This window comes from Crinia signifera, chromosome 2 (assembly GCF_055691185.1).
Source record: "Crinia signifera chromosome 2, ASM5569118v1, whole genome shotgun sequence".
In the NCBI taxonomy this organism is placed as follows: domain Eukaryota; kingdom Metazoa; phylum Chordata; class Amphibia; order Anura; family Myobatrachidae; genus Crinia; species Crinia signifera.
In genome coordinates this window covers 404,394,609-404,419,776 of record NC_139218.1, presented here as the reverse complement: position 1 = coordinate 404,419,776, position 25,168 = coordinate 404,394,609, and the positions used below count along the sequence as shown (strand labels likewise).

General features: G+C 48.0%; 1 protein-coding gene across 1 annotated transcript in view; it reads right to left on the bottom strand.

Moving 5' to 3' along the window:
- The window catches only part of LOC146058639 (transient receptor potential cation channel subfamily M member 2-like), a 263,946-nt gene that overhangs the window by 60,381 nt on the left and 178,397 nt on the right, over window positions 1–25,168 (bottom strand). The window contains exon 17 of the mRNA XM_083170912.1: window positions 5,184–5,388. Coding sequence (XP_083027038.1) covers window positions 5,184–5,388 — 205 coding nt within the window. The remainder of the gene's footprint in view (window positions 1–5,183; window positions 5,389–25,168) is intronic.

Sequence of the window (25,168 nt, the reverse complement as noted above, 5' to 3'; positions counted from 1 at the left end):
GAGCTGTAAATGTTAATCAGCTGGAAGGTAACCTGGCAGGGGAATGGTTAATCAAGGAGCTTCCAATAGCAGCAGATCATAGATACAAAACACAGGAACTCTGGAAAAGGGAACCTGGAGCCTAGAACGCTGACTTCTGGAGGTAATCAGGGATCAGACAAGTTGTTCAAGGCAAGGTAGAAGGGCCAGAGGCCTCACCTATATCCAGTGCAAGGCACCGGTGCTCCCCAGACGAGGGGTTGGGGGTGCCCCGGCGCCCACCCGCTACACAGGGGAGGGGGGGGTGCGATTCGGCCGGCTGCTCCATGGTGGGGGGGTGGGTCTCACGGGTACCTGCGGCGCTGTCTGCAAGCCGCGGTCAGAGGGGTTCCTGTGGTGCTGTGTATTAAGTTGGTGGGGTCCCTGCAGTGTCTTGGAAATAACTAGTGCTATACTGTATAGCGTATAGGCCCTGAGATGCACAAATGGAAAGGAACAATTCTATAAATATAAAATCTGTTGTGCTGGCTAATGGACCGTCCAGAACTGCTCGATTTCTATGCTGTATATTAAATATAAGGCAGCCATATACAAGCACCTAATAACCAATGATTGTCATTGTGCACAGATATAAGTACTGCTATGCTGAGGATCTGTATATAGAGAACGCTGCAGTCCCAATGCCGCCTCCCTGAGGCAGAGTCTGATATAAGCGGACCAGTGATTGTCCGGGTTAGATATAAATACTCCTGTGCGGAGGATCTGTATAAAGCGACCTCTGCAGTACTAATACCGCTTCCCTGGAGGCGGAGTCTGATGTGAGTGGACCAGTGATTGTCATTGTGCGCAGATATAAATAGTCCTCTGCTGAGAATCTGTATATAGAGACCTCTGCAGTCCCCATGCCTCTTCCCGGGAGGTGAAGTCTGATGTGACCCAACCAGTGATGGTCCAGCTTAGATGGAAGTACTCCTGTGCTGAGGATCTGTATATAGAGACTTCTGCAGTCCCAATACCGCTTCCCGGGAGGTGAAGTCTGATGTGACCTAACCAGTGATGGTCCAGCTTAGATGGAAGTACTCCTGTGCTGAGGATCTGTATATAGAGACTTCTGCAGTCCCAATACCGCTTCCCTGGAGGCAGAGTCTGATGTGAGCAGACCAGTGATTGTCCGGCTTAGATGGAAGTACTCCTGTGCTGAGGATCTATATATAGAGACTTCTGCAATCCTGATACCGCTTCCCAGGAGGTGGAGTCTGATGTGAGCAGACCAGTGATTGTCCAGCTTAGATGGAAGTACTCCTGTGCTGAGGATCTATATATAGAGACTTCTGCAGTCCCAATACCGCTTCCCTGGAGGCAGAGTCTGATGTGAGCAGACCAGTGATTGTCCAGCTTAGATGGAAGTACTCCTGTGCTGAGGATCTGTATGTAGAGACCACTGCAGTCCTAATACCGCTTCCCTGGAGGCGGAGTCTGATGTGAGCAGACCAGTGATTGTCCAGCTTAGATGGAAGTACTTCTGTGCTGGGGATCTGTATGTAGAGACCACTGCAGTCCTAATACCACTTCCCTGGAGGCAGAGTCTGATGTGAGCAGACCAGTGATTGTCCAGCTTAGATGGTAGTACTCCTGTGCTGAAGATCTACATATAGAGACCTCTGCAGTCCTAATACCACTTCCCTGGAGGCGGAGTCTGATGTGAGCAGACCAGTGATTGTCATTGTGCACATATATAAATACTACTGTGCTGAGGATCTATATATATATAGAAACCTCTGCAGTCCCAATGCCGATTCCCTGGAGGCAGAGTCTGATGTGAGGGGACCAGTGATTGTCATTGTGCACAGATATAAGTACTCCTGTGTTGAGGACCTGTATATAGAGACTTCTGCAGTCCCAATACCGCTTCCCTGAAGGCAGAGTCTGATGTGAGCAGACCAGTGATTGTCCAGCTTAGATGGAAGTACTCCTGTGTTGAGGATCTATATATAGAGACTTCTGCAGTCCCGATACCGCTTCCCTGGAGGCAGAGTCTGATGTGAGCAGACCAGTGATTGTCCAGCTTAGATGGAAGTACTCCTGTGCGGAGGATCTGTATATAGAGACCGCTGCAGTCCCAATACCGCTTCCCTGGAGGCAGAGTCTGATGTGAGCAGACCAGTGATTGTCCAGCTTAGATGGAAGTACTCCTGTGCTGAGCATCTATATAAAGAGACTTCTGCAGTCCTGATACCGCTTCCCGGGAGGTGGAGTCTGATGTGAGCGGACCAGTTATTGTCCGGCTTAGTTGTAAGTACTCTTGTGCTGAGGATCTGTATGTAGAGACCACTGCAGTCCCAATACCGCTTCCCTGGAGGCGGAGTCTGATGTGAGCGGACCAGTGAAATGCCAGGGTGGCTGCTGACGACTGTGTGACTGTTTGGTCGACTGGATGCGGTCATTACTGTACATCACTGTTCTACAGTATGTGAGCTATCCGGATTTATTCAGGCTGCTTGTAAGGGGATATAACCAGGGAGACGTCCCTACAGCAGATGCAGTGGTTTGCACCAGTTTACAAATTCACTAACTAAAACCCAGAATGATAATGTAAATAAATAAAAAAAGATATATGCCCCCTTGTAATCATTTTAAGCAACATATTTATTTTAGAAAGTGATTATTCTTCAGCTTTTGTGAAATACCGGGCAGATAGCGGTACCACTACTCCACCTAGTGGTTTGGTTTAGAATATTCATTACTCTTTATACTATATTGAAGGTTTTGTTAAATAATCCATAATCACAGTCTCTAATAAACGTATCTAATATTTAGCTGATTATGACTTGTTGAACCTGATCTTTATTCAATAAGAAGGAATTGTATCAAATAAATATAGGTTTAAAAAACAGTAATAAAAAATATATGGGAACTAGCCCGGACTACATATTATTTTGTCAAATGACCATATAATAATATATATTATCTTAAATTCGTATAGGAACTGTTGTCTCAAATTCTATCAAGGCCTCTGTTAATAATATCCAATGACATGAAGTCTCAAATCCATATAGACCAAGGTAGAAATGTCACTGTTAATCTATTAGTTAGACAGCAGCACCCCCCCCCCCCACCCGAACATATGGGTTGTATGGGTGGAACATTAGGTAAATTAAATATACACCTGGCTATAAATGGATACTGTAAGCTGGAAATATGCAAGCTTGCATCTTACTGGAAACAGACTAGATATACTGTATGTTATAGAATGACATCGCTGCAGACTTAGAACACATACAACTTTACTTAAGTTCAGGAAAACATTTAAACCTTCATGAAAAAGGATTTTTCATAGTGAGACCGACTATGAAAAATCCAGAGGACGTCCTTGGCACATGAACTTCTGTATATATCACCCCCGCTTTTCATGAATGCATATGTAAAACTGCTACAGTTACACCTTTGGAATCTCCATTGTGAATAATGGATAGAGTGTGTTGTTGATAGTTCTTTATAATGGTTTCTGTCTATGTCCTGCACTGCAACCTACAAGGGAATTGAAGTACGTTTGTACAGAAGTAGTATCACAATTAATAATCATCTGACTGAAATGACTTTATGGTTATGTAATATAATCTCCAAAGATTTATTGTCTGTAAATTTTCATGCAATGCATTTCGTTTTGTCACATTAATAGCATCCCTTAGTTTATGGGTGTAACCAACTTAGTTTCCCCAATTTAAAATCAATTGTAGGTTTTCTCAAAACACAAAAACATGATCTTAAGGTCCTTTTTTTCTTTTTGTTGGGGATCCAATGTTTTACTTAGAATTGGGTATTGTACAATGCAATCATTGTTTAGAAGTATGTTCTTCATTTGGATAAAGCATGTATTGTATTTTGATAAAAATACATTTAAGAATCAAACTATAAATTAACCTTATTATGAGACTTATTATAGAACAATGGTATTTTCCTGGGATGAGTAAATCTGAATGATGTAACTAATATTTACTACTGGATATCATCTTAAAAACAAATCTTTAAAAACACTTCAATCATAGAATAATTCTGAGATAGTCTATTATATTGTTTTTTTAAATGCCCACTTGAAAAATAAAGAAATTTGCTATTATCAACTGTTTTTTTTGTGTAATTGATTGCGAATATTTTGTAACCTTCTGAGGAAGTTTTAAGCTTCAAGAAATTAGCAAAATTGTGATAAAAATTGGTACTCATAACCATTCAAAATAATCAGCAGATCATCAATATAATGGCCATAGTATAATACGTTTGGTCTAAATAGGCCTTCCTATAGAAATTATTGCACATTTATTAATAATGAAAGCTAGGAGCAAACCTGGTGCCCATGGCCGTTCCCATGATATGAAGAAGGATAATTGTATGTTATTATAAAAGGGATTGCATCTAAAGTGAAATAACTAAGGTATTTAGGAATATCTACTGTATATCCACTGCAAAATAACTAGCCTTAGCTTCTTCTCCCAAGCCATGAGATATGTGGGCGTACAATGCCTGCACATTCAAAGAAACAAGTGAGTAATTGGATTTCCATGTAATATCTTTGACAGTGTTTAAAAGATGCATAATATCAGCGATATGGGATTTTAAAGATACAAAATATATTTGTAAAAAAAATGCTAAATAAAACTAACAAATTCAAATTGAGGGACCCCATACCAGATATAGTAGGTTTCCCAGCAGACACACAGGGCCTGAAGTTAGGACTGCAAGTGGTCCTGATGCTGCAGTCTTGATCATTCTCCATTATTCGCTCTGCCCCATTTGACTGCTCTGGTTGAGCTAGGGTCAGTGCATAATGTGGTGTTCTAAATCTGATGCACAGTATACTGTCTACCACATCTGATGTACACTATAATTGGTATCACATCTGGAGCACAGGGTGTCACTTGGCAGCAGATGGTGCACACTAATCACTTTTATTTTTTAAGGGTCTTGGAGCATATACCAAATCAAATGGGTCCCAAACGTCTCCAAACAGCAGCTATGTGGGTTCAGCAGTTCTGGATGTTACTATGACAATGAACCAGACCATTTCAACAATCACACTGTCTATAAAACCACTGGTGAACTATGATGAGGTTGCAGTCTGACCCCTAGGGCTGCATATTGGCCCAGAACCTCTGTATACACGGTGTATTGCAATGCATAGAGTATAATATATATATATTGTATAGTACCTGTCGCAGCTTCTCACACAGGAGGGTGAGGACCCAGGCATACAGGAGATATTCTCTCCAAGTTGGGTATCTCTGGAAATCAACTATTATGACATAAGCATAGAGCCACAGGAAGCCGACATATGACACAACATTATAATAGAACTTGATTATTGGGGCGTTGAAGAAGGCCAGGAACTTCCATAGGCAGCTGTAGGGTTTAGGTCTGTGGGAGAGAAGGAGACATTTCCCATTAGTACATACAGTATAACAGTATCCAACATCATTCAGCCGCAGAGAAGACCAGACGTGTCCATGAGGACTGAGGGCTGCTCACTAGATGTGTGAGATCACTATTTACAGGGTGTAGATTGTTAGCTCTTTATCTGGGACAAGCAGCAATGACATTGATAAGGTGGTGGAAATAGAATGTGAACATTTCATTACTACAGATGCAGAAAACCTACAAAACATCCTCCATCAATAAGGCAATGTCCTGTAGGCCCGTAGTAACAGACAGGCAGTCATGAGGTTGGGGGGGACTCTAGCTGCTGAGTGCACAAACTCTATGTACATTTGCTGTATGGAGGAGCTCTGGGCCAATCAGCAGCTTCCACATCATCATCATCATCATCAGGCAGCGTGACCTAGTGGTGCATTAGGCCACATCTTCTCTCACACTCGTGACTAGGGTGAGATAAAATATACTAGAAATAATAATAAGCATCACCAGTTCTATAGATAGCTGATCCCAGCCACATTAATAACAGGCCAGACGGCCATCCTGGACACACTACTGAAATTACAATTGGTGGCATAAGTGATATGTGCAGATATGATGATCATTTTCATCATCATCATCATCATCATCATCATCATCAGTGGTGGAAGAGGCTTAGGCAGTAGAGCTTGGAATGGACACATTAATACCCTAACAAAGAACTATGGATCACTAGGGTTGAGGTTACATAAAAAAGGCGCAGACTAGTAGATTTTATGACATTTCATGTTTCTATGAATAAAGCAGGAAAACTCCACGATAAACCACTTAGTATGTGCAGAGAACAACAGAGGCAGGAGAAGCCAAGGGAAAGCCAATGGCTGCCAGAGGTGAGGAGTAGGGGTGCATGATTCTTTTCCACATGGAGGGCTATGGGGTTATTCGGCTTGGTACGGTGGGACCGTATACGGGCGGATCGGGGTTTTTTCAACTGCGCATGCGTAGCTTTCACTATGCGCATGTGCGGCGACCTCACACCGCTCACAGACGGGTCTCTCTGTGCGAAAAAATCTGTCCGCAAGAGCACGGTCATTGTGGGCGGCATGGGGGCATTTTTAGGGGAGTGGCCAGAATAATGAGGAAAACTGGGCGTAAACATGGGCGTACATGGGGGTGTGCACCAAAAATGCATGGTGCTACAACCGCCTCGATCGGCGAACGCACCGTACATTTTGGGACGCCAAAGATAGCTCCAAACCACCCCTAGAGATACCGCATGAGAGCGGACGCCTGGGTCTGCTAATTAACGCTGATTACTACACCTGAATGTAATAAGCAATGCTGCAGCCTATTAAGTGAAAACCATGATTTCACTACCTGCAAGCCACACACAGCACTCAAACACATTGGAAGCATATCTTTCTACACTTCTCTACATGTAAAGGTTGGTTTAATTTTAGGTAAGATTCATTCTAAAGGTGCCCATACACTAGTAAGATTTATCTTCAGATCTGGCTGGTTGGAACAAAAACATGGTTATGGATGAGTGACAGTTTGTCAGTTTTCCAGCATTTCCAAGCAAATGGTCAACTGTCATTTGCGCTCATCCATAACCATGTTTTTGTTCCAACCAGACAGATCTGCAGATAAATCTGCGTGCGTATGGCCACCTTTAGACCTGGTTACATATATCAAGGTAGTTATTTTACAACATCTACACCCAATTAGAAAAGTGTTTTTGTATACTTTAAAAAGCAGGACACTCAATTCACAGAAGTCGACATGTGTCAACTTTTTCACTGTAAAATGTATTAGGGTGTTTATTAAGGTAGACAATTGAGTTAAGAGAAAACAAGGTACTTGTGTATTATCACGGCACCCCCGATATTAAGTCGCACGATTTTTCATCGCATCGCATCGCATGCCATACACCCGATGCACAGCGATGCGATTTAAGCCCCCTATACGATTTGAAATTGTATAAGCACCCTAATGGGTGCTCACAATGTTAAATGCACCCCCACGCCACCCCCAGTATGAACGTGAACCCGAAGCGTGGCAAGCGCAGCGAGCACCGGAGGGGTGGCGGTACGCGTCCTCCGACCTTTTCATACCCCCACTATCCATGTCGGCGTGGATTTTATTTAATATAGTGTGGCAAGCGCAGTGAGCCACCGAGCCCGAAGCGTGGCGAGCGCACGCGTATTACTTTACATGTATTCCGTGTCCGCTCGCCATGCTTTGAGCTCGGTGGCTCGCTGCGCTCGCCATACTATATAAAATCATATCCACGCCGACGTGGATAGTGGGGGTATGAAAAGGTCGGAGGACGCGTACCGCCGCCCCTCGCGGGCTCGCTGCGCTCGCCACGCTTCGGGTTCACGTTCATAGTGGGGGTGGCGTGGGGGTCCATTTAACATTGTAAGCCCCCATTAGGGTGCTTATACAATTTATAATCGCATCGCATTGTATGCCATATACAATGCCAATCAATTTTAACATTGTATGACATCGGGTGACATCACAGAACACCGCATCGCATGCCTTATGGTCGGCGATGCGATGGGTGCCGTGATAATGCACAAGTACCGAAAACAATTATTGAATAACAGTTAGAATAATTAATTAATTGTCTTAATTATAGTTGAAAGGCAAGATTTGCAGTGCCATATATGTGAAGGGTATGCCAGCGTACACGGACGTACGCTTACTCTCACGATCGGTGACACGCGCTGAGTTTTCCATTGAAAAAAGGCGAGACCTGTCCTTGCACTGTGGCGTACGCTCAGATATACGCAAGATGTCGGTGGGAAAACGGACGAGACCCGTCCGTATACGGTGGCGTACGCTCTGTTGTACGCCAGTTATCGGTGGCTAAGAGGAGATCCGTCCGTATATGGTGGCGTACGCTCTGTTGTACGCCAGTTATCGGTGGCTAAGAGGAGAGCCATCCGTGCACGGTGGCGTACGCTCAAGTGTACGCCACTCCCCATTGTCGGTGTTTGTGACCGTTCGTGTGCGGCTGTTCTGTGGGCGGACTTACGCTCACCGTCCGCGTACGGGAAACGTACAGTGAAATGGACCGTACGTCCATTTCACCGACCTAACCAGAATAAGGCCCTATGTTACAAGCTGGTTGCAGATCAGCAACATGACACAAAAGGCCAACAGAAGAAGATGCAGGCTTGTGACTTGGAGCACAACAGGTCAGTCCAAGAGTTGTAGAATGGTGGAGAAAGAGACTGATAGTAGCCCAGTGATACATTGCTGGGGAAGGAGGTAGCAGATGTCCATGCACTGTCCATGTATAAGTACAGCTATGTGTCTGGCACAGGCACTGGTCCACTGAGAACGGCAGCAGCTGGTCTGTAATAGGGGACAGTTTAGAAGTGGTCATTGGTCTGGTACTGAGAAGACAGCTGGTCTGGAGCAGAGAAGCTAGCTGGTCTGGATCTGAGGACATTTTGGAGGTTGCAGGTTGTCTGTGGCAGAGGTGGCAGCTGGTCTAGAGCTGAGGACATTTTGGAGGTGGCAGATGGTCTGGAGCAGAGGACAGTTTGGAGGTGGCAGGTGGTCTGGAGCAGAGGACAGTTTGGAGGTAGTGGCAGCTGGTCTGGATCTGAGGACATTTTGAAGGTGGCAGGTGGTCTGGAGCAGAGGACATTTTGGAGGCAGCAGGTGGTCCAGAACAGAGGACAGTTTGGAGGTGGTGGCAGCTGGTCTGGATAAGAGGACACATGGGGTGACATTCTATGGGATGCGTTTTTTTTTTTTGCGATTTTTTTTCGCAAAAACGGCCGAAATCGCATGTTTTTCCATTTTCGCATATTTAATGAGCTGCGAAAATGTTAAAAAAGTGCGATTTTGGCCAACAAATTTGACATTCTTGAAATGCGATGGCTGTTTTTCGCAGCACATCGCATCCAGATGTTTTCACATTGAAAGGTATACAAATCGCGTATTTAATGGTATGCGATTTGTATAAATGTGTCTAAAATTCGCCCAAAAATCAGACCAGGTTCTGATGGGCGAATTAGCCAGAACCCTGCACAGATCATTGAGATCTGTGCAGGGTTCTGTTTGAAAAAAAGGGTTAAACAGTTAAAAAGAAATAAAAAAAACAGCGCGGGTTCCCCCGCCAGAGCATAACCAGCCCCGGGCTCATTGAGCCGGTGCTGGTGACATAAAATCACGGTCCCCGACAAATAGGGGTCCCCTTGATTTAATGAAACCAGCACCAGGCTCAAGGTCCGGCGCTGGTTCCCAAAATATGGGGGACAAAATGACTAGGGGTCCTCCGCATTTCAAGAACCAGCACCAGACCCAACCAGCCAGTAGGGTAATGCCACAGCCGGGGGACACTTATTATATAAGGTCCCGCGGCCAAAGCATTATCCCCCTGGCTGGTCAGCATGGGCAGGGGTCCTGGGGAAGTGGGGACCCCCCCAAAGAAGGGGTCCCCCCCTCCAGGACTTACCAGCCCATACTGAAAGTCTGGGGCTGTCCCCGATGCCCCTGGGCGGTGGGCATCGGGCTGATGAAAAGTGTAAAAAAAGAATAAAAACTATTTTCTTATACTGTAGAACTATGAGTCCCAGCAAGCCTACCCCCCATGCTGGGACTTGGAGAACCACAAGTCCCAGCATGCGGGGCATTAAAGGGCCCGCTGGCACTTGTATTTCCACAGTACAAGAAATAGTTAAATAAAACACACACTGACACCCAGAAAAATAAACGTTTAATACATCCACAGCCCACACATACTGATACTTACCTACCTTGAGCCTGTGGGTCGGTCCCTGGATCTGGGGTCCGGGGTCCTGAGCTCCAGGGCTGAAGAGTCCGGTTCTGGGGCCTTGATCCTGGTTCCGGGGCTGGTCCGGAGCTCCAGGGCTGAAGAGTCCGGTTCCGGGGCCTTGGTCCTGGTTCCGGGGCTGGTCCGGGGTCCGGGGCTCCTGGGCTGAAGATTCCGGGGTCCTGGATCCGTAGTAATCCTAAGGGGTACCTGAGGAAGGAAATACTACTCACCTGGTCCCCGGCGACGACCCCGGCATCTTTAGCTCCAGACGCGCTGCTCCCGGCTGGAACCCGCTCACGGACTGGAGAGGCGCAGAGATGTTCATCTTCCGCGCCTCACCTCAGACTGATTCTATTGGCCGCCTAGCCTGCGCCTCTCCAGTCCGTGAGCGGGTACCAGCCGGGAGCAGCGCGTCTGGAGCTGAAGATGCCGGGGTCGTCGCCGGGGACCAGGTGAGTAGGATTTCCTTCCTCAGGTACCCCTTAGGATTACTACGGATCCAGGACCCCGGAATCTTCAGCCCAGGAGCCCCGGATCCCGGACCAGCCCTGGATCCCGGACCAGCCCCGGAACCAGGACCAAGGCCCCGGAACCGGACTCTTCAGCCCTGGAGCTCCGGACCCCGGACTAGCCCCGGAACCAGGACCAAGGCACAGGAACCGGACTCTTCAGCCCTGGAGCTCCGGACCCCGGACCCCAGATCCAGGGACCGACCCACGGGCTCAAGGTAGGTAAGTATCAGTATGTGTGGGCTGTGGATGTAATAAACGTTTATTTTTCTGGGTGTCAGTGTGTGTTTTATTTAACTATTTATTGTACTGTGGAACTACAAGTGCCAGCGGGCCCTTTAATGCCCCGCATGCTGGGACTTGTGGTTCTCCAAGTCCCAGCATGCGGGGTAGGCTTGCTGGGACTCATAGTTCTACAGTATAAGACAATAGTTTTTATTCTTTTTTTACACTTTTCATCAGCCCGATGCCCACCGCCCAGGGGCATTGGGGACAGCCCCGGACTTTCAGCATGGGCTGGTAAGTCCTGGAGGGGGGGGACCCCTTCTTTGGGGGGGTCCCCACTTCCCCAGGACCCCTGCCCATGCTGACCAGCCAGGGGGATAATGCTTTGGCCACGGGACCTTATATAATAAGTGTCCCCCGGCTGTGGCATTACCCTGCTGGCTGGTTGGGTCTGGTGCTGGTTCTAGTCATTTTGTCCCCCGTATTTTGGGAACCAGCGCCGGACCTTGAGCCTGGTGCTGGTTTCATTAAATCAAGGGGACCCCTATTTGTCGGGGACCGTGATTTTATGTCACCAGCACCGGCTCAATGAGCCCAGGGCTGGTTATGCTCTGGCGGGCAGCGGCGTAACTATAGCACCGCAGCCCCCGCCACCGCGGGGGGGGGGGGGGGGCGCTGTGCATGTGGGGGCGCCGGGGGCTGCGGTGCTATAGTTAACCCCCCCAATCCCCCGCAGACTTACCTATCGTGCTGGTCCCGGCGGCTCCGTTCTTCTGCTGAGGACCACCAGAAAATGGGCGCCCCCATGTAGCACACAGTTCTCTGAAACTGTCTGCTGTATGGGGGCGGCCATTTTCTGGTGGTCCTCAGCAGAAGAACGGAGCCACCGGGACCAGCGCAATAGGTAAGGCTGTGGGGGATTGAGGGGGGGTTTGCATGGGCGGCGGCGGGGCAGGGGGGGGGGGGGTAGGGGTGCTTAGCGGGGTGGGGGGGGGGGCGCCCAAAACGTAGCTACGCCACTGCTGGCGGGGGAACCTGCGCAGTTTTTTTTTTATTTTAAATTGCTATAATCGCACATTTTCAGGACTAAAGAAATCGCATCAAATCGCACCTATTCGCACTATTTGGCCCGTTTTTCGAATCTCATTAAATATGCGAAAAACGGCCCAATCTTGCGATTTTCAAAAGTGCGAATAGGTGCGATAAAAAACATGCGGATTTTACCGCATCCCATAGAATGTCACCCATGGTCTGTAGCAGAGGACAGTTTGGAGGGGGCAGGTGGTCTGGTGGTGGCAGCTGGTCTGGATGGGGGGGCCAGTGGTCTGGAGCAGAGGACATTTTAGAGCCAGCAGGTGGTCCAGAACAGAGGACAGTTTGAAGGTTGTGGCAGCTTGTCTGGATAAGAGGACAGTTTGGAGGTTGTGGCAGGTGGTCTGGAGCAGAGGACATTTTGGAGGCAGCAGGTGGTCTGGAACAGAGGACAGTTTGGAGGTGGCAGTTGGTCCTTTAGTTGAGCAGTCTGGAGCTTAGGATGAAGCTGGTCTGGAGCAGAGGTCAGTTAGGTGGTAGCAGCTGGTCTGGAGCAGTTGGAGTCAGCAGAGAGGGCAGAGAGGTCACATAAGATAAGAAGGGCAAGCAATGCAATGAGGAGGCCAAATCCACAGCCTTTGTACAACCATGCATGCAAATGTAAAAGATCACACCATTGACATATTCACCAGCCCTATGCTAGGTTCAGAACATCCATCTGAATATGGCCTCCAATATGAGGTATATTGCATCTCTATCAGCAGTTCACCCATACTGCACCTGCATCTGATTACACAACCGCCTAGGAACACCTATATCCTTCCTTGTACACTTCTTGTTGCGGGTGTCTATAGGACTGGACATGTAATGTTTCTGGTACAGCGAGAGTATTCTGTAAGAAGTGTACATTTATAATGATTTAGTCATAAAAGAACAAAGACGGAGCATGGACTAGGGGGAACGGAGCTGGATGCACTTTTACACAGCTCCTGGTGATCCCACTATATACTGGTGCACTACACCCAACCTGCACCACCTCTTATCCCTTTCCTCTCTAGCGACCTCCCAGACCATGGTAGTGTGTGCTGTGGAGCCAGGGACGGCTCCACAGCACATCCTACTGTACTTCGTGCAGGGAGCTGTGGCATAAATATATTGGCCTTCCTGGGAACTGAGCTTCACTCCAGCATCGTGGACGTCCGCGGACTGCTGAGGCTGCCAACCTGCAAATTTCTATACCCAGAGGTGAGCTGCCCTCCACATCGATCCTCTCCCCTTACCTGCCACTCAGGGCTCCAGAATTATCCGAAGGAAACTTCAGGAGGCACCACCCAACCCCCCAGCAGTGGCCATCTTGGATCCAGCCTGCATGCTTCTTACTGCAGACACAGTCTGTGCACACCTTGGCTGCTTCTACCTCCCCTCCCCTACCTGCACCAAACCACTGTCATCCCTGCACCCGGTAACCTTCTGCCTAACACCTCTGCTTACTGCTTCTACTGAGAATCAGATTGCTGCAGGCATTATACTTGGCCCTATTACAACGGTGGCCATCTTTTGTGCCCTCACCATTCCTCTAATACCATACTAGTGTTTGCTGAGCTGTATATGAAGTGGACTCCGGGACAGTGTTATTGAATCTTTGAACCTTTCCACTACTTCTGTGCCAGGAGACAATATTGTTTGTTCTGCTGCTTGTTCCTTGCCTGCTTGAACAATACTGATGTAACTATACTGTACGCTCCTAGAAACCGCCACCCGTACCTGTTTCTCACATGCAACTCTGTATAATTGGACTTGGCCTCTATACAATCTCTCCAGAACTCCCTCTCCATACTTATTACTATGTGACTTATATATCTCCTGCGATGCCTCCTAAGAAAGCTAAAGAGGCGGGGCCATACAGGGTTTCACTCCTGTCTAGAAAACTGCCACAATACACCGCTTCTCCGATGACCGCGCTATACTAGTTGACACACAAACAGTGAGTTCTCCACCACCTGGGAACAGACTGCAATTCTGACGCCCCACTCAAGGTTAAGTCACTATACCAAATTCTGTCGGCCCACAAATCGGAATTGACCAAAGCTTGAATGACTGCTATACGCGAAGTAAAGACTAGTCACCTCCCACAATGATTTAATATCACCATACGAAGGCCAACAAGCTGACCTAGAAGAGCTCAGAGCTAAACTAGCAGACTTGGAAGATAGGTCTCGAAGGAACAATATCAAGATCAGGGAAATCCCAGAATCCTTTTTGCACTGTACAAAATCTCTCTCTGAGGAAGCTGCTTGGCTAACAGCAGGCGGGGAAACGTGTAAGTGACACAGATATCCATCTCCTATATGCATCCCAGGAATCTATTCTGTCCTCTGCAGTAACTCAACTATGTTATATACGTGTGAGCTATATATGTGTGTGATATATACATGTGCGATATATACGTGTGCGATATATATGTGTGATCTATATATGTGTGATCTATATACGTGTGCGATATATATGTGTGTGATCTATATATATATAGTTTCACTCCGGATAAAGTTGCCACACAGACATTCAGCGTCAGCAACTGGGAGGCACAAGAGGACATCTCTATCTTCTGAGGTTGTAAAGGTACCTTCTGTCTGGCCAGACATGACTACCAAATGAACTAATAGTAAGGTAACCACAAGGCTTACTAACAGCGGCGACCTGCCTTAAACCTACTAACTCTTAACAAGCTCCCTAGAGGATAAAGCTGACTCCCCTATGCACCCATAAGAACCGCCGATAAACCTTTCCGGCAATTAAAAGCAACTAATCATAAGCTACTAAATACAGATTAACATCTCAGCACCTATACCATTATCTCAGCACCTATACCATTATCTCAGCACCTATACCATTATCTCAGCACCTATACCATAGAGAGACAATACTAATCTCTGCTTGAGGGGCTCTTTACCGAACCATAATTGATATTATGTCTTTTCATTTGTTTTATTAATCGTTTTTATTTTATATGTACCCTACTGTGATTGTGGCATGATTTTATATGTACCGTACTGTGATTGTGGCATGATTTTATATGTACCCTACTGTGATTGTGGCATGATTTTATATGTACCCTTCTGTGATTGTGGCATGATTTTATATGTACCCTACTGTGATTGTGGCATGATTTTATATGTACCCTACTGTGATAGTGGCATGATTTTATATGTACCCTACTGTGATTGTGGCATGATTTTATATGTACCCTACTGTGATTGTGGCATGATTTTATATGTACCCTACTGTGATTGTGGCATGATTTTATATGTACCCTACTGTGATTGTGGCATGATTTTATATGTACCCTACTGTGATTGTGGCGTGATTTTATATGTACCCTACTGTGATTGTGGCATGATTTTATATGTACCCTACTGTGATTGTGGCATGATTTTTTATGTACCCTACTGTGATTGTGGCATGATTTTATAAGAGGCCACTTATTTGTTGTTCAATTATTATATTATTGATCTTTTTATTCTGTAACTAAATTCATGTTATTCTTAAAGTATCCCAACGCTGCGCAGTCTTCATTTTTTCCTTTGTCAAATCCCAGAATCCATCTCCAACTTGGAGCTGTGCGAGTGCGATATATATGTGTACAATATACAAGTGTGAGCTATATATGTGTGAGCTATATATGTGTACAATATACAAGTGTGCGCTATATATGTGTGAGCTATATATGTGTACAATATACAAGTGTGCGCTATATATGTGTGAGCTATATAGGTGTACAATATACAAGTGTGAGCTATATACGTGTGCGCTATATACGTGTGAGCTATATACGTGTGCGCTATATACGTGTGAGCTATATACATGTGCAATATATATATGTGTGAGCTATATATGTGTGTGCTATATACGTGTGCGATATATATGTGTGATCTATATATGTGTGCGCTATATATATGTGCGATATATACATGTGTGATCTATATATGTGTGATCTATATACGTGTGAGCTATATACGTGTGATCTATATACGTGTGAGCTATATATATATGTGTGCGCTATATATATGTGAGCTATATATATGTGAGCTATATACGTGTGCGCTATATACGTGTGTGCTATATGCGTGTGCAATATATATGTGTGAGCTATATACGTGTGAGCTATATATGTGTGAAATATATACGTGTGCGCTATATACGTGTGCAATATATATGTGTGAGCTATATACGTGTGCGCTATATACGTGTGCGCTATATGCGTGTGCAATATATATGTGTGAGCTATATACGTGTGAGCTATATATGTATGCGCTATATACGCGTGAGCTATATACGTGTGAGCTATATACATGTGAGCTATATACGTGTGAGCTATATATGTGTGAGCTATATACGTGTGTGTTATATATGTGCACTATATACGTGTGCGCTATATACGTGTGCGCTATATACGTGTGATGTTTTGTGTGTGCCCATGTGCGAACACCTCGCACGTCCGAACACATCGTAAATTCTGTGCGAAACGATCATATGGAACCATCCGAGCAGGGGGTGGAGAGGGGCGTGAAGGGCTGTTTGGGCTCACTTCCATATGCGTACGCCCCGCGTTTCATGGGTGTTCCCATGAAAACGCTGGGCGTACGTATGGTAATGCAGCCGTGACACACGTGTGGGTGGCGGTCAACTGACTTAGCCGGATGTCAGCTGCCCGCCCATATCCCTGCTTGCACACGGATAACTGTCCGGCGACCATCGGAGGATGGGGGAGGTTCCGACAGGCCAGCGAGTGGGTGATTATTCACTCACGGTCCATTCGCTTGGCGTCATACCGCTTTTGGACGGAGTGAGCAATCCGTACGATAGGCGGGGTTAAGAACACTCGGTGCCTGTCCGAAATACGCAACCATCCGACTCAATCAGAATAAGGGCCCTAGGGTGAAATGTATAGGGTGAGAGATTTGGTCAGAAATCTCCAGGTTTTTTTTAAGCGGCAATCATTTACTCTGCAAAATCAAACTGTTTGTGCAGTGTAAATGATTGCCGCTTTAAAAAACCTGGAGATTTCTGACCAAATCTCTCACTTTCTGATTCTCTCATCCTATTACATTTCACCCATAGTCTCCCTAATCATTGTGTATGATATAAGGATCTCTCTTCCTAACCTGTTTATGCTCACTTCTTTCCCTTCTGTGTCACCCCTGTCTGTCTAACCCTCCCCTTCTGTGTCACCCCTGTCTGTCTAACCCTCCCCTTCTGTGTCACCCCTGTCTGTCTGCCCCTCCCCTTCTGTGTCACCCCTGTCTGTCTAACCCTCCCCTTCTGTGTCACCCCTGTCTGTCTGCCCCTCCCCTTCTGTGTCACCCCTGTCTGTCTAACCCTCCCCTTCTGTGTCACCCCTGTCTGTCTAACCCTCCCCTTTAGACTGTAAGCTCTCACGAGCAGGGCCCTCTCTCCTCATGTGCCTTTCTTAGAATATATAAACCTCTGCCACCCTGATAATTGCTTCAGTGTCCTGTCCCCTGATGCAACTATCCATATTAACCATGTACTTGTCCTAAACTGTCTTGTGCTGTAATTTGTTATGTGTTTTTGCTCATAACTATGCTCTGTAAAGCGCTGCGGAATTTGTGTGCGCTATATAAGAAACTGTTAATAAATAAATAATAAATAAATAAATGTTTAATGTGCATACGATTCCCAGATAACTCACACAACAATAGACAATGTGTGTTTGTGTGTATATATATATATATATATATATATATATATATATATAGATAAAAAATTGGAAGCCAGCACTGTGAATAAGAATATCCCAAAAATATTTTATATGTCAAAAACGAGTAAGTTCAATTCCATCAGGAAAAGACAAGTAGTGGACACACCAATGCAAAAATAACATAGTCCAAATACATGGCAGTTACCACATCCATAGATAGTAACATGGTGGTCCACTGTGAGGGTCACTGATGCCCGACGGCCGTTTCGATGCTGTCTCACCGTCCTCAGGAGCATAAGTGACCCTCCAGCAAGCCCGGATATATATAGTGCATTAATGAAACAAACATATTCACATGTGCGCCCATTATCTCTATTAGACACCTGCTTTACATGGTAACACGTAGCCAGCGTGTAAACAGACACGGCGTATCCAGGAAGTGACACGGCGTCGCTTCCGGCCAAAACTAGTTGCGGCGCCGTCACCAAGGGAACGCCGTGAAGGAGTGTGTGAACGTCACAGACACCACGCCTGGTGGGCTGAAGACCCGCCTCGGCGTCTGTGTCCATGGTGACGCGACTCCTAAAACTTATACCAATGCTCCAACACACAATCTCTGACGGTATCATAGGCTGTAAGCCAGAGACACCCATTAGAGTCGGGGAAGCATGAGATCAGGTGAAGGATCAAAAACGTGAACCAGATATATAATCCAGCACTCGCTGTTTAATGCGCATGCGATTCCTAGATAACTCAGCTTTGTAGCATCTCTGTAGTAAAGCACTGATTTAGTTTTGCTAGTTGAATGTGTCCTCGTAGCCTGCGGGTGTATCAGTGACTGTATGTTTGGGGGTGATCATTCTCATTGCTCTCCTTGCCACCACCACTGGTTAGTGTTTGCACCATGTAGTGCATGGGAGACATAGGTCTAACCTGTAGGCAAGTCTCTGACCAAACGATGGGTGGTCCAACTACCCTGTGGCATTTCTGTGCTGCCTAACCTCCAGCTAGGGATTCCCCTCTAGTAGCACGTATGTAAGTTATCCAACCAGTGTTACATTATTTGGTATACCAATACAGTCACAATTACACACAGAATATAGGCATGCTGTATATCATTTTATGCCACTGTATGTGCATACCAAATGATCTTACACAGTTTGGCTGGAAAACGCTGTAGCAGTGCAAAACACTATGCAAAAATGGAGCCATGCTTATTCAACAGTCTCGGCGCACCATTGCTGAGACAGGGACATTTCACAGGTACGCGCATCCCATTGCCACGAGAACAGCATTACCCAAGAGCGGAACATCAGGACCACAGCCTGCCCCCTCCATAACATCAGCGGAACATCAGGACCACAGCCTGCCCCCTCCATAACATCAGCGGAACATCAGGACCACAGCCTGCCCCATCCATAACATCAGCGGAACATCAGGACCACAGCCTGCCCCATCCATAAGGACAAGTGCCCTGTTCAACACTCTCACAGTCTGGTACAATCTAAAGATCAGACCCATTAGGAGATCCTTCAAGTGGTACCGGAGATTATATCCTGACTTGCAGCATGTGACCAAGGGGCAGGAGACTAAGGGTCTAGCATGAGATCTTCTGTAGATAGAGACACCACAGTGGTCTGCAAGTGACCTTATATTCAGATGTTACCACCATGACTTTATGCTCATCAGGATTCTTGTGTTGTTACTATGGATGCTATATAGTAGGTATACAGTGCGTAGGGGGCAGCATTGAGTCACATAGGTATACAGCGCGTAGGGGGCAGCATTGAGTCACATATCCCGATCAACTTCTAATGCTGGCTCCCCCACCTTATTCAGGTCCCCCACGCTTTGGCTGCACATATACACTAGAGTGTTGGAGGGGGCAGGTATACACCAACAGCAGGATAGCCATGCCAGCACCAGGGCTGTCTTAGTGCATGGTGAACCCACAGCAGGATAGCCGCTTCGGCACCAGGGCTGTCTTAGTGCATGGTGCACCCACAGGAGGATAGCTGCTTCGGCACCAGGGCTGTCTTAGTGCATGGTGCACCCACAGGAGGATAGCCGCGCTGGCACCAGGGCTGTCTTAGTTCACGGTGAACCCACAACAGGATAGCCGTGCCGGCACCAGGGCTGTCTTCGTGCACGGTGCATCCACAGCAGGATAGCTGTGCCGGCACCAGGGCTGTATTAGTGCACAGTGCACCCACAGCAGGATAGCCGTGCCAGAACCAGGACTGTCTTAATGCACGGTGCACCCACAGCAGGATAGCTGCGCTGGCACAACCGGGTTCAGAGCCTGGAAGTACAGTGTTGGTGAACTGAATCGCCTTGTTTGTGACTGGTCGCTGGGCCGCGCTCATATCGCAGTTGATTTACTGATACACTTTAGTGTAAGGAGAGATCAAATTAGAGTTCCGCAGGACCTGGGCTGTCATAGAGCCTCAGCAGGGTACACAGTGTTTGTCCCCCTCTCTGGGTATTGCTGCATATGGAACTCATCAGAGAGGAAGCCTCCAAGTTCCTTAAGGTGGAGAAAAGCGTAAGTGGACATTCCTGGTACCAGCGCTTTTATTTACAACCACTAGAGGTTGTCACTGCAGAGATGGCTAAATGTAACGCTAACCATTTAGCCAGGAGCCGTCATTCAAATTGTCAGGACTGCCATTTATGTCTTGTTTGGTCTGCAGTGCCTCTGGTTACACAGAGGTTCTGCTGTTGTTATGTTCACCTTGCAGTACCTCTGTTTGGCCAGAGATGCTGCTGTCATTGTTTGGTCTGCGGTGCCTCTGGTTACGCAGAACTGCTGTTGTTATATTCACCGTGCAGTACCTCTGTGTGGCCAGATATGCTGCTATCATTTCTTGGTCTGCAGTACCTGTGGGTGGCCAGAGGTGCTGCTGTTGGGCTCTGCCTGCAGAACTGTGGCTTCTGAGAGCAGTTCCAGCTGGTGTAATCAGCTGGACTGGGCTGTTCTCAGAATGCCATTCCCAGCTGCAGCACATATTGATCATTAAGGGGCCTGTCTCTGTGTGCTGCAGCGATTGGTCTGCTCTGGTTTAAAAACTGCATTTGCCCTGAGCTCAGGGCCAGTGATAGCTTTCTCAGCCATGTCTATACTGCTGTAGTTGACCTGATACCTGAGTCCTGTTACCTTGTTCCTGTACCTGATTCCTGTTACTTTGTTCCTGTTCCTGGACCTGTTACCTGAGTCCTGTTACCTTGTTCCTGTACCTGATTCCTGTTACTTTGTTCCTGTTCCTGGACCTGTTACCTGGTTCCTGTTCCCGAGTCCTGTTATCTGGTTCCTGTTACCTGGTTCCTGTACCTGAGTCCTGTTACCTGGTTCCTTTTCCTGTACCTGGTTCCTGTTCCTGTACCTGAGTCCTGTTACCTGGTTCCTGTACCTGAGTCCTGTTACCTGGTTCCTGTACCTGGTTCCTGTTCCTGTACCTGAGTCCTGTTACATGGTTCCTGTTCCTGTACCTGAGTCCTGTTACCTGGTTCCTGTACCTGAGTCCTGTTACCTGGTTCCTGTTCCTGTACCTGAGTCCTGTTACCTGGTTCCTGTACCTGAGTCCTGTTACCTGGTTCCTGTACCTGAGTCCTGTTACCTGGTTCCTGTACCTGAGTCCTGTTACCTTGTTCCTGTATCTGAGTCCTGTTACATGGTTCCTGTACCTGAGTCCTGTTACCTGGTTCCTGTACCTGAGTCCTGTTACCTGGTTCCTGTACCTGAGTCCTGTTACCTGGTTCCTGTTCCTGTACCTGAGTCCTGTTACCTGGTTCCTGTACCTGAGTCCTGTTACCTGGTTCCTGTTCCTGTACCTGAATACTATTACCTGGTTCCTGTTCCTGTACCTGAGTCCTGTTACCTGGTTCCTGTTCCTGTACCTGAGTCCCGTTACCTGGTTCCTGTTCATGAGTCCTGTTACGTGGTTCCTGTTCCTGTACCTGTGTCCTGTTACCTGCTTCCTGTTCCTGTACCTGAGTCCTGTTACCTGGTTCCTGTTCCTGTACCTGAGTCCTGTTACCTGGTTCCTGTTCCTGTACATGAGTCCTGTTACCTGGTTCCTGTACCTGAGTCCTGTTACCTGGTTCCTGTTCCTGTACCTGAGTCCTGTTACCTGGTTCCTGTTCCTGTACCTGAGTCCCGTTACCTGGTTCCTGTTCATGAGTCCTGTTACGTGGTTCCTGTTCCTGTACCTGTGTCCTGTTACCTGCTTCCTGTTCCTGTACCTGAGTCCTGTTACCTGGTTCCTGTTCCTGTACCTGAGTCCTGTTACCTGGTTCCTGTTCCTGTACCTGAGTCCTGTTACCTGGTTCCTGTTCCTGTACCTGAGTCCTGTTACCTGGTTCCTGTACCTGAGTCCTGTTACGTGGTTCCTGTTCCTGTACCTGTGTCCTGTTACCTGCTTCCTGTTCCTGTACCTGAGTCCTGTTACCTGGTTCCTGTTCCTGTACCTGAGTCCTGTTACCTGGTTCCTGTTCCTGTACCTGAGTCCTGTTACCTGGTTCCTGTTCCTGTACCTGAGTCCTGTTACCTGGTTCCTGTACCTGAGTCCTGTTACCTGGTTCCTGTACCTGAGTCCTGTTACCTGGTTCCTGTTCCTGTACCTGAGTCCTGTTACCTGGTTCCTGTTCCTGTACCTGAGTCCTGTTACCTGGTTCCTTTACCTGAGTCCTGTTACCTGGTTCCTGTTCCTGTACCTGAGTCCTGTTACCTGGTTCCTGTTCCTGTACCTGAGTCCTGTTACCTGGTTCCTGTTCCTGTACCTGAGTCCTGTTACCTGGTTCCTGTTACCTGGTTCCTGTGTGCTGTTACCTGGTTCCTGTTCCTGAGTCCTGTTACCTGGTTCCTGTACCTGAGTCCTGTTACCTGGTTCCTGTTCCTGTACCTGAGTCCTGCTACCTGGTTCCTGTTCCTGAGTCCTGTTACCTTGTTCCTGTACCTGAGTCCTGTTACCTTATACCTGTCATCATAGAGTCTGTTAACTGCAACCAAGTCCTGGTAGATCAGATCATGGCTATGGCTCGTGTTCTGTCAGACTTGTGGCCCCCCAAAACGGTGTCCGATGTGCACTTCCCCGAAACCGCATCCGATGTTTTGACCGCAGGAGGGGTGACTGAGGCCGCAGCCAGTGGCGTGTCCCCAGTAGGGGTGGCCGATGCCTCAGCCAGCGGCGTGTCCCCAGGAGGGGTGGCCAATGCCTCAGCCGATGGCGTGTCCCCAGGCGGGCTGGCTGATGCCTCAGCCGATGGCGTGTCCCCAGGCGGGCTGGCCGATGCCTTAGCTGATGGCGTGTACCCAAGAGGGGTGGCCGATGCCTCAGCCGATGGCGTGTCCCCAGGAGGGGTGGCCGATGCCTCAGCCAATGGCGTGTCCCCAGGAGGGGTGGCCGATGCCCCAGCCGATGGCGTGTCCCCAGGAGGGGTGGCCGATGCCTCAGCCGATAGCGTGTCCCCAGGAGGGGTGGCCGATGCCTAAGCCGATGGCGTGTCCCCAGGAGGTGTGGCCGATGCCTCAGCCGATGGCATGTACCCAGGAGGGGTGGCCGATGGCGTGTCCCCAGGAGGGGTGGCCGATGGCGTGTCCCCAGGAGGGGTGGCCTATGCCTCAGCCGATGGCATGTACCCTGGAGGAGGGGTGGCCAATGCCTCAGCCGACGGCGAGTCCCCAGGAGGAGTGGCCGATGCCACAGCCAGTGGCATAGCCCCAGGAGGGGGTCCTGTCTGCCCAGCCCCAGGAGAGGGTCCTTTCTTTCCAGCCCCAGGAGGGGGTCCGCCTGATTTCCCAAAGGTCCGTGAGGGTCTGCCTGATATCCCAGAGGTCCGCGAGGGTCCGCCTGCCGAGTATGATCCAGCCCCAGAAGGGGGTCCTTCTGCCCTTGCCCTCGGGCATGTGGTCCCATCTGCCCTTGCCCTCGGGCATGTGGTCCCATCTGCCCTTGCCCTCGGGCATGTGGTCCAGTCTGCCCTTGCCTTCGGGCATGTGGTCCTGTCTGCCCTTGTCTTCGGGCATGAGGACGTGGTTGCACCTGCAGTTAGGCATGTCTTGAGGGCCGCAGTGACGGCTATCAATCGTGGTGAAAAAAAATTCAGATTGACCAAGATCCAGCCAGTGTCTGCCATATCAGAGGTCCTGTCCACGTCTGATGTCCTGTTCCTGCCAGAATAGACTTTTGCTCTGCCCAGTGAGAGAAGCCTCAGCTTGAATTTCCAGGAGGCGTCTGGAATCCGCCTTCTCAAGGGGGGCATTATGTCAGGACTGATATTTTTTTCTAGTGTGGTCTGTGGTGCCTCTGGTTACGCAGAGGTGCTGCTGTTGTTATTCTGTTTCTTGTGGTCCCTGCGCACTGATCCCCTGTTGTTATATTAACCGTGCAGTACCTCTGTGTGGCCAGAGGTGCTGCTATCATTTCTTGGTCTACAGTACCGGTGGGTGGCCAGAGGTGCTGCTATCATTTCTTGGTCTGCAGAACCTGTGGGTGGCCAGAGGTGCTGCTGTTTGGTTCTGCCTGCAGAACTGTGGCTTCTGAGAGCAGTTCCAGCTGGTGTAATCAGCTGGACTGGGCTGTTCTCAGAGTGCCATTCCCAGCTGCAGCACACATTGATCAATAAGGGGCCTGTCTCTGTGTGCTGCAGCGATTGGTCTGCCCTGGTTTAAAAACTGCATTTGCCCAGAGCTCAAGGCCAGTGATAGCTTTCTCAGCCATGTCTATACTGCTGTAGTTGACCTGATACCCGAGTCCTGTTACCTGGTTCCTGTACCTGAGTCCTGTTACCTGGTTCCTGTAACTGAGTCCTGTTACCTGGTTCCTGTACCTGAGTCCTGTTACCTGGTTCCTGTACCTGAGTCCTGTTACCTGGTTCCTGTACCTGAGTCCTGTTACGTGGTTCCTGTTCCTGTACCTGAATCCTGTTACCTGTTCCTGTGCCTGAGTCCTGTTACCTGTTACCTTGTTCCTGTTCCTGAGTCCTGTTACCTGGTTCCTGTTCCTGTACCTGAGTCCTGCTTCCTGGTTCCTGTTCCTGAGTCCTGTTACCTGGTTCCTGTTCCTGTACCTGAGTCCTGTTACCTGGTTCCTGTTCCTGTACCTGAGTCCTGTTACCTGGTTCCTGTTACCTGGTTCATTTGTGCTGTTACCTGGTTCCTGTTCCTGAGTCCTGTTACCTGGTTCCTGTACCTGAGTCCTGTTACCTGGTTCCTGTTCCTGTACCTGAGTCCTGTTACCTGGTTCCTGTACCTGAGTCCTGTTACCTGGTTCCTGTACCTGAGTCCTGTTACCTGGTTCCTGTTCTTGTACCTGAATTCTGTTACCTGGTTCCTGTTCCTGTACCTGAGTCCTGTTACCTGGTTCCTGTTCCTGTACCTGAGTCCTGTTACCTGGTTCCTGTTCCTGTACCTGAGTCCTGTTACCTGGTTCCTGTACCTGAGTCCTGTTACCTGGTTCCTGTACCTGAGTCCTGTTACCTGGTTCCTGTACCTGAGTCCTGTTA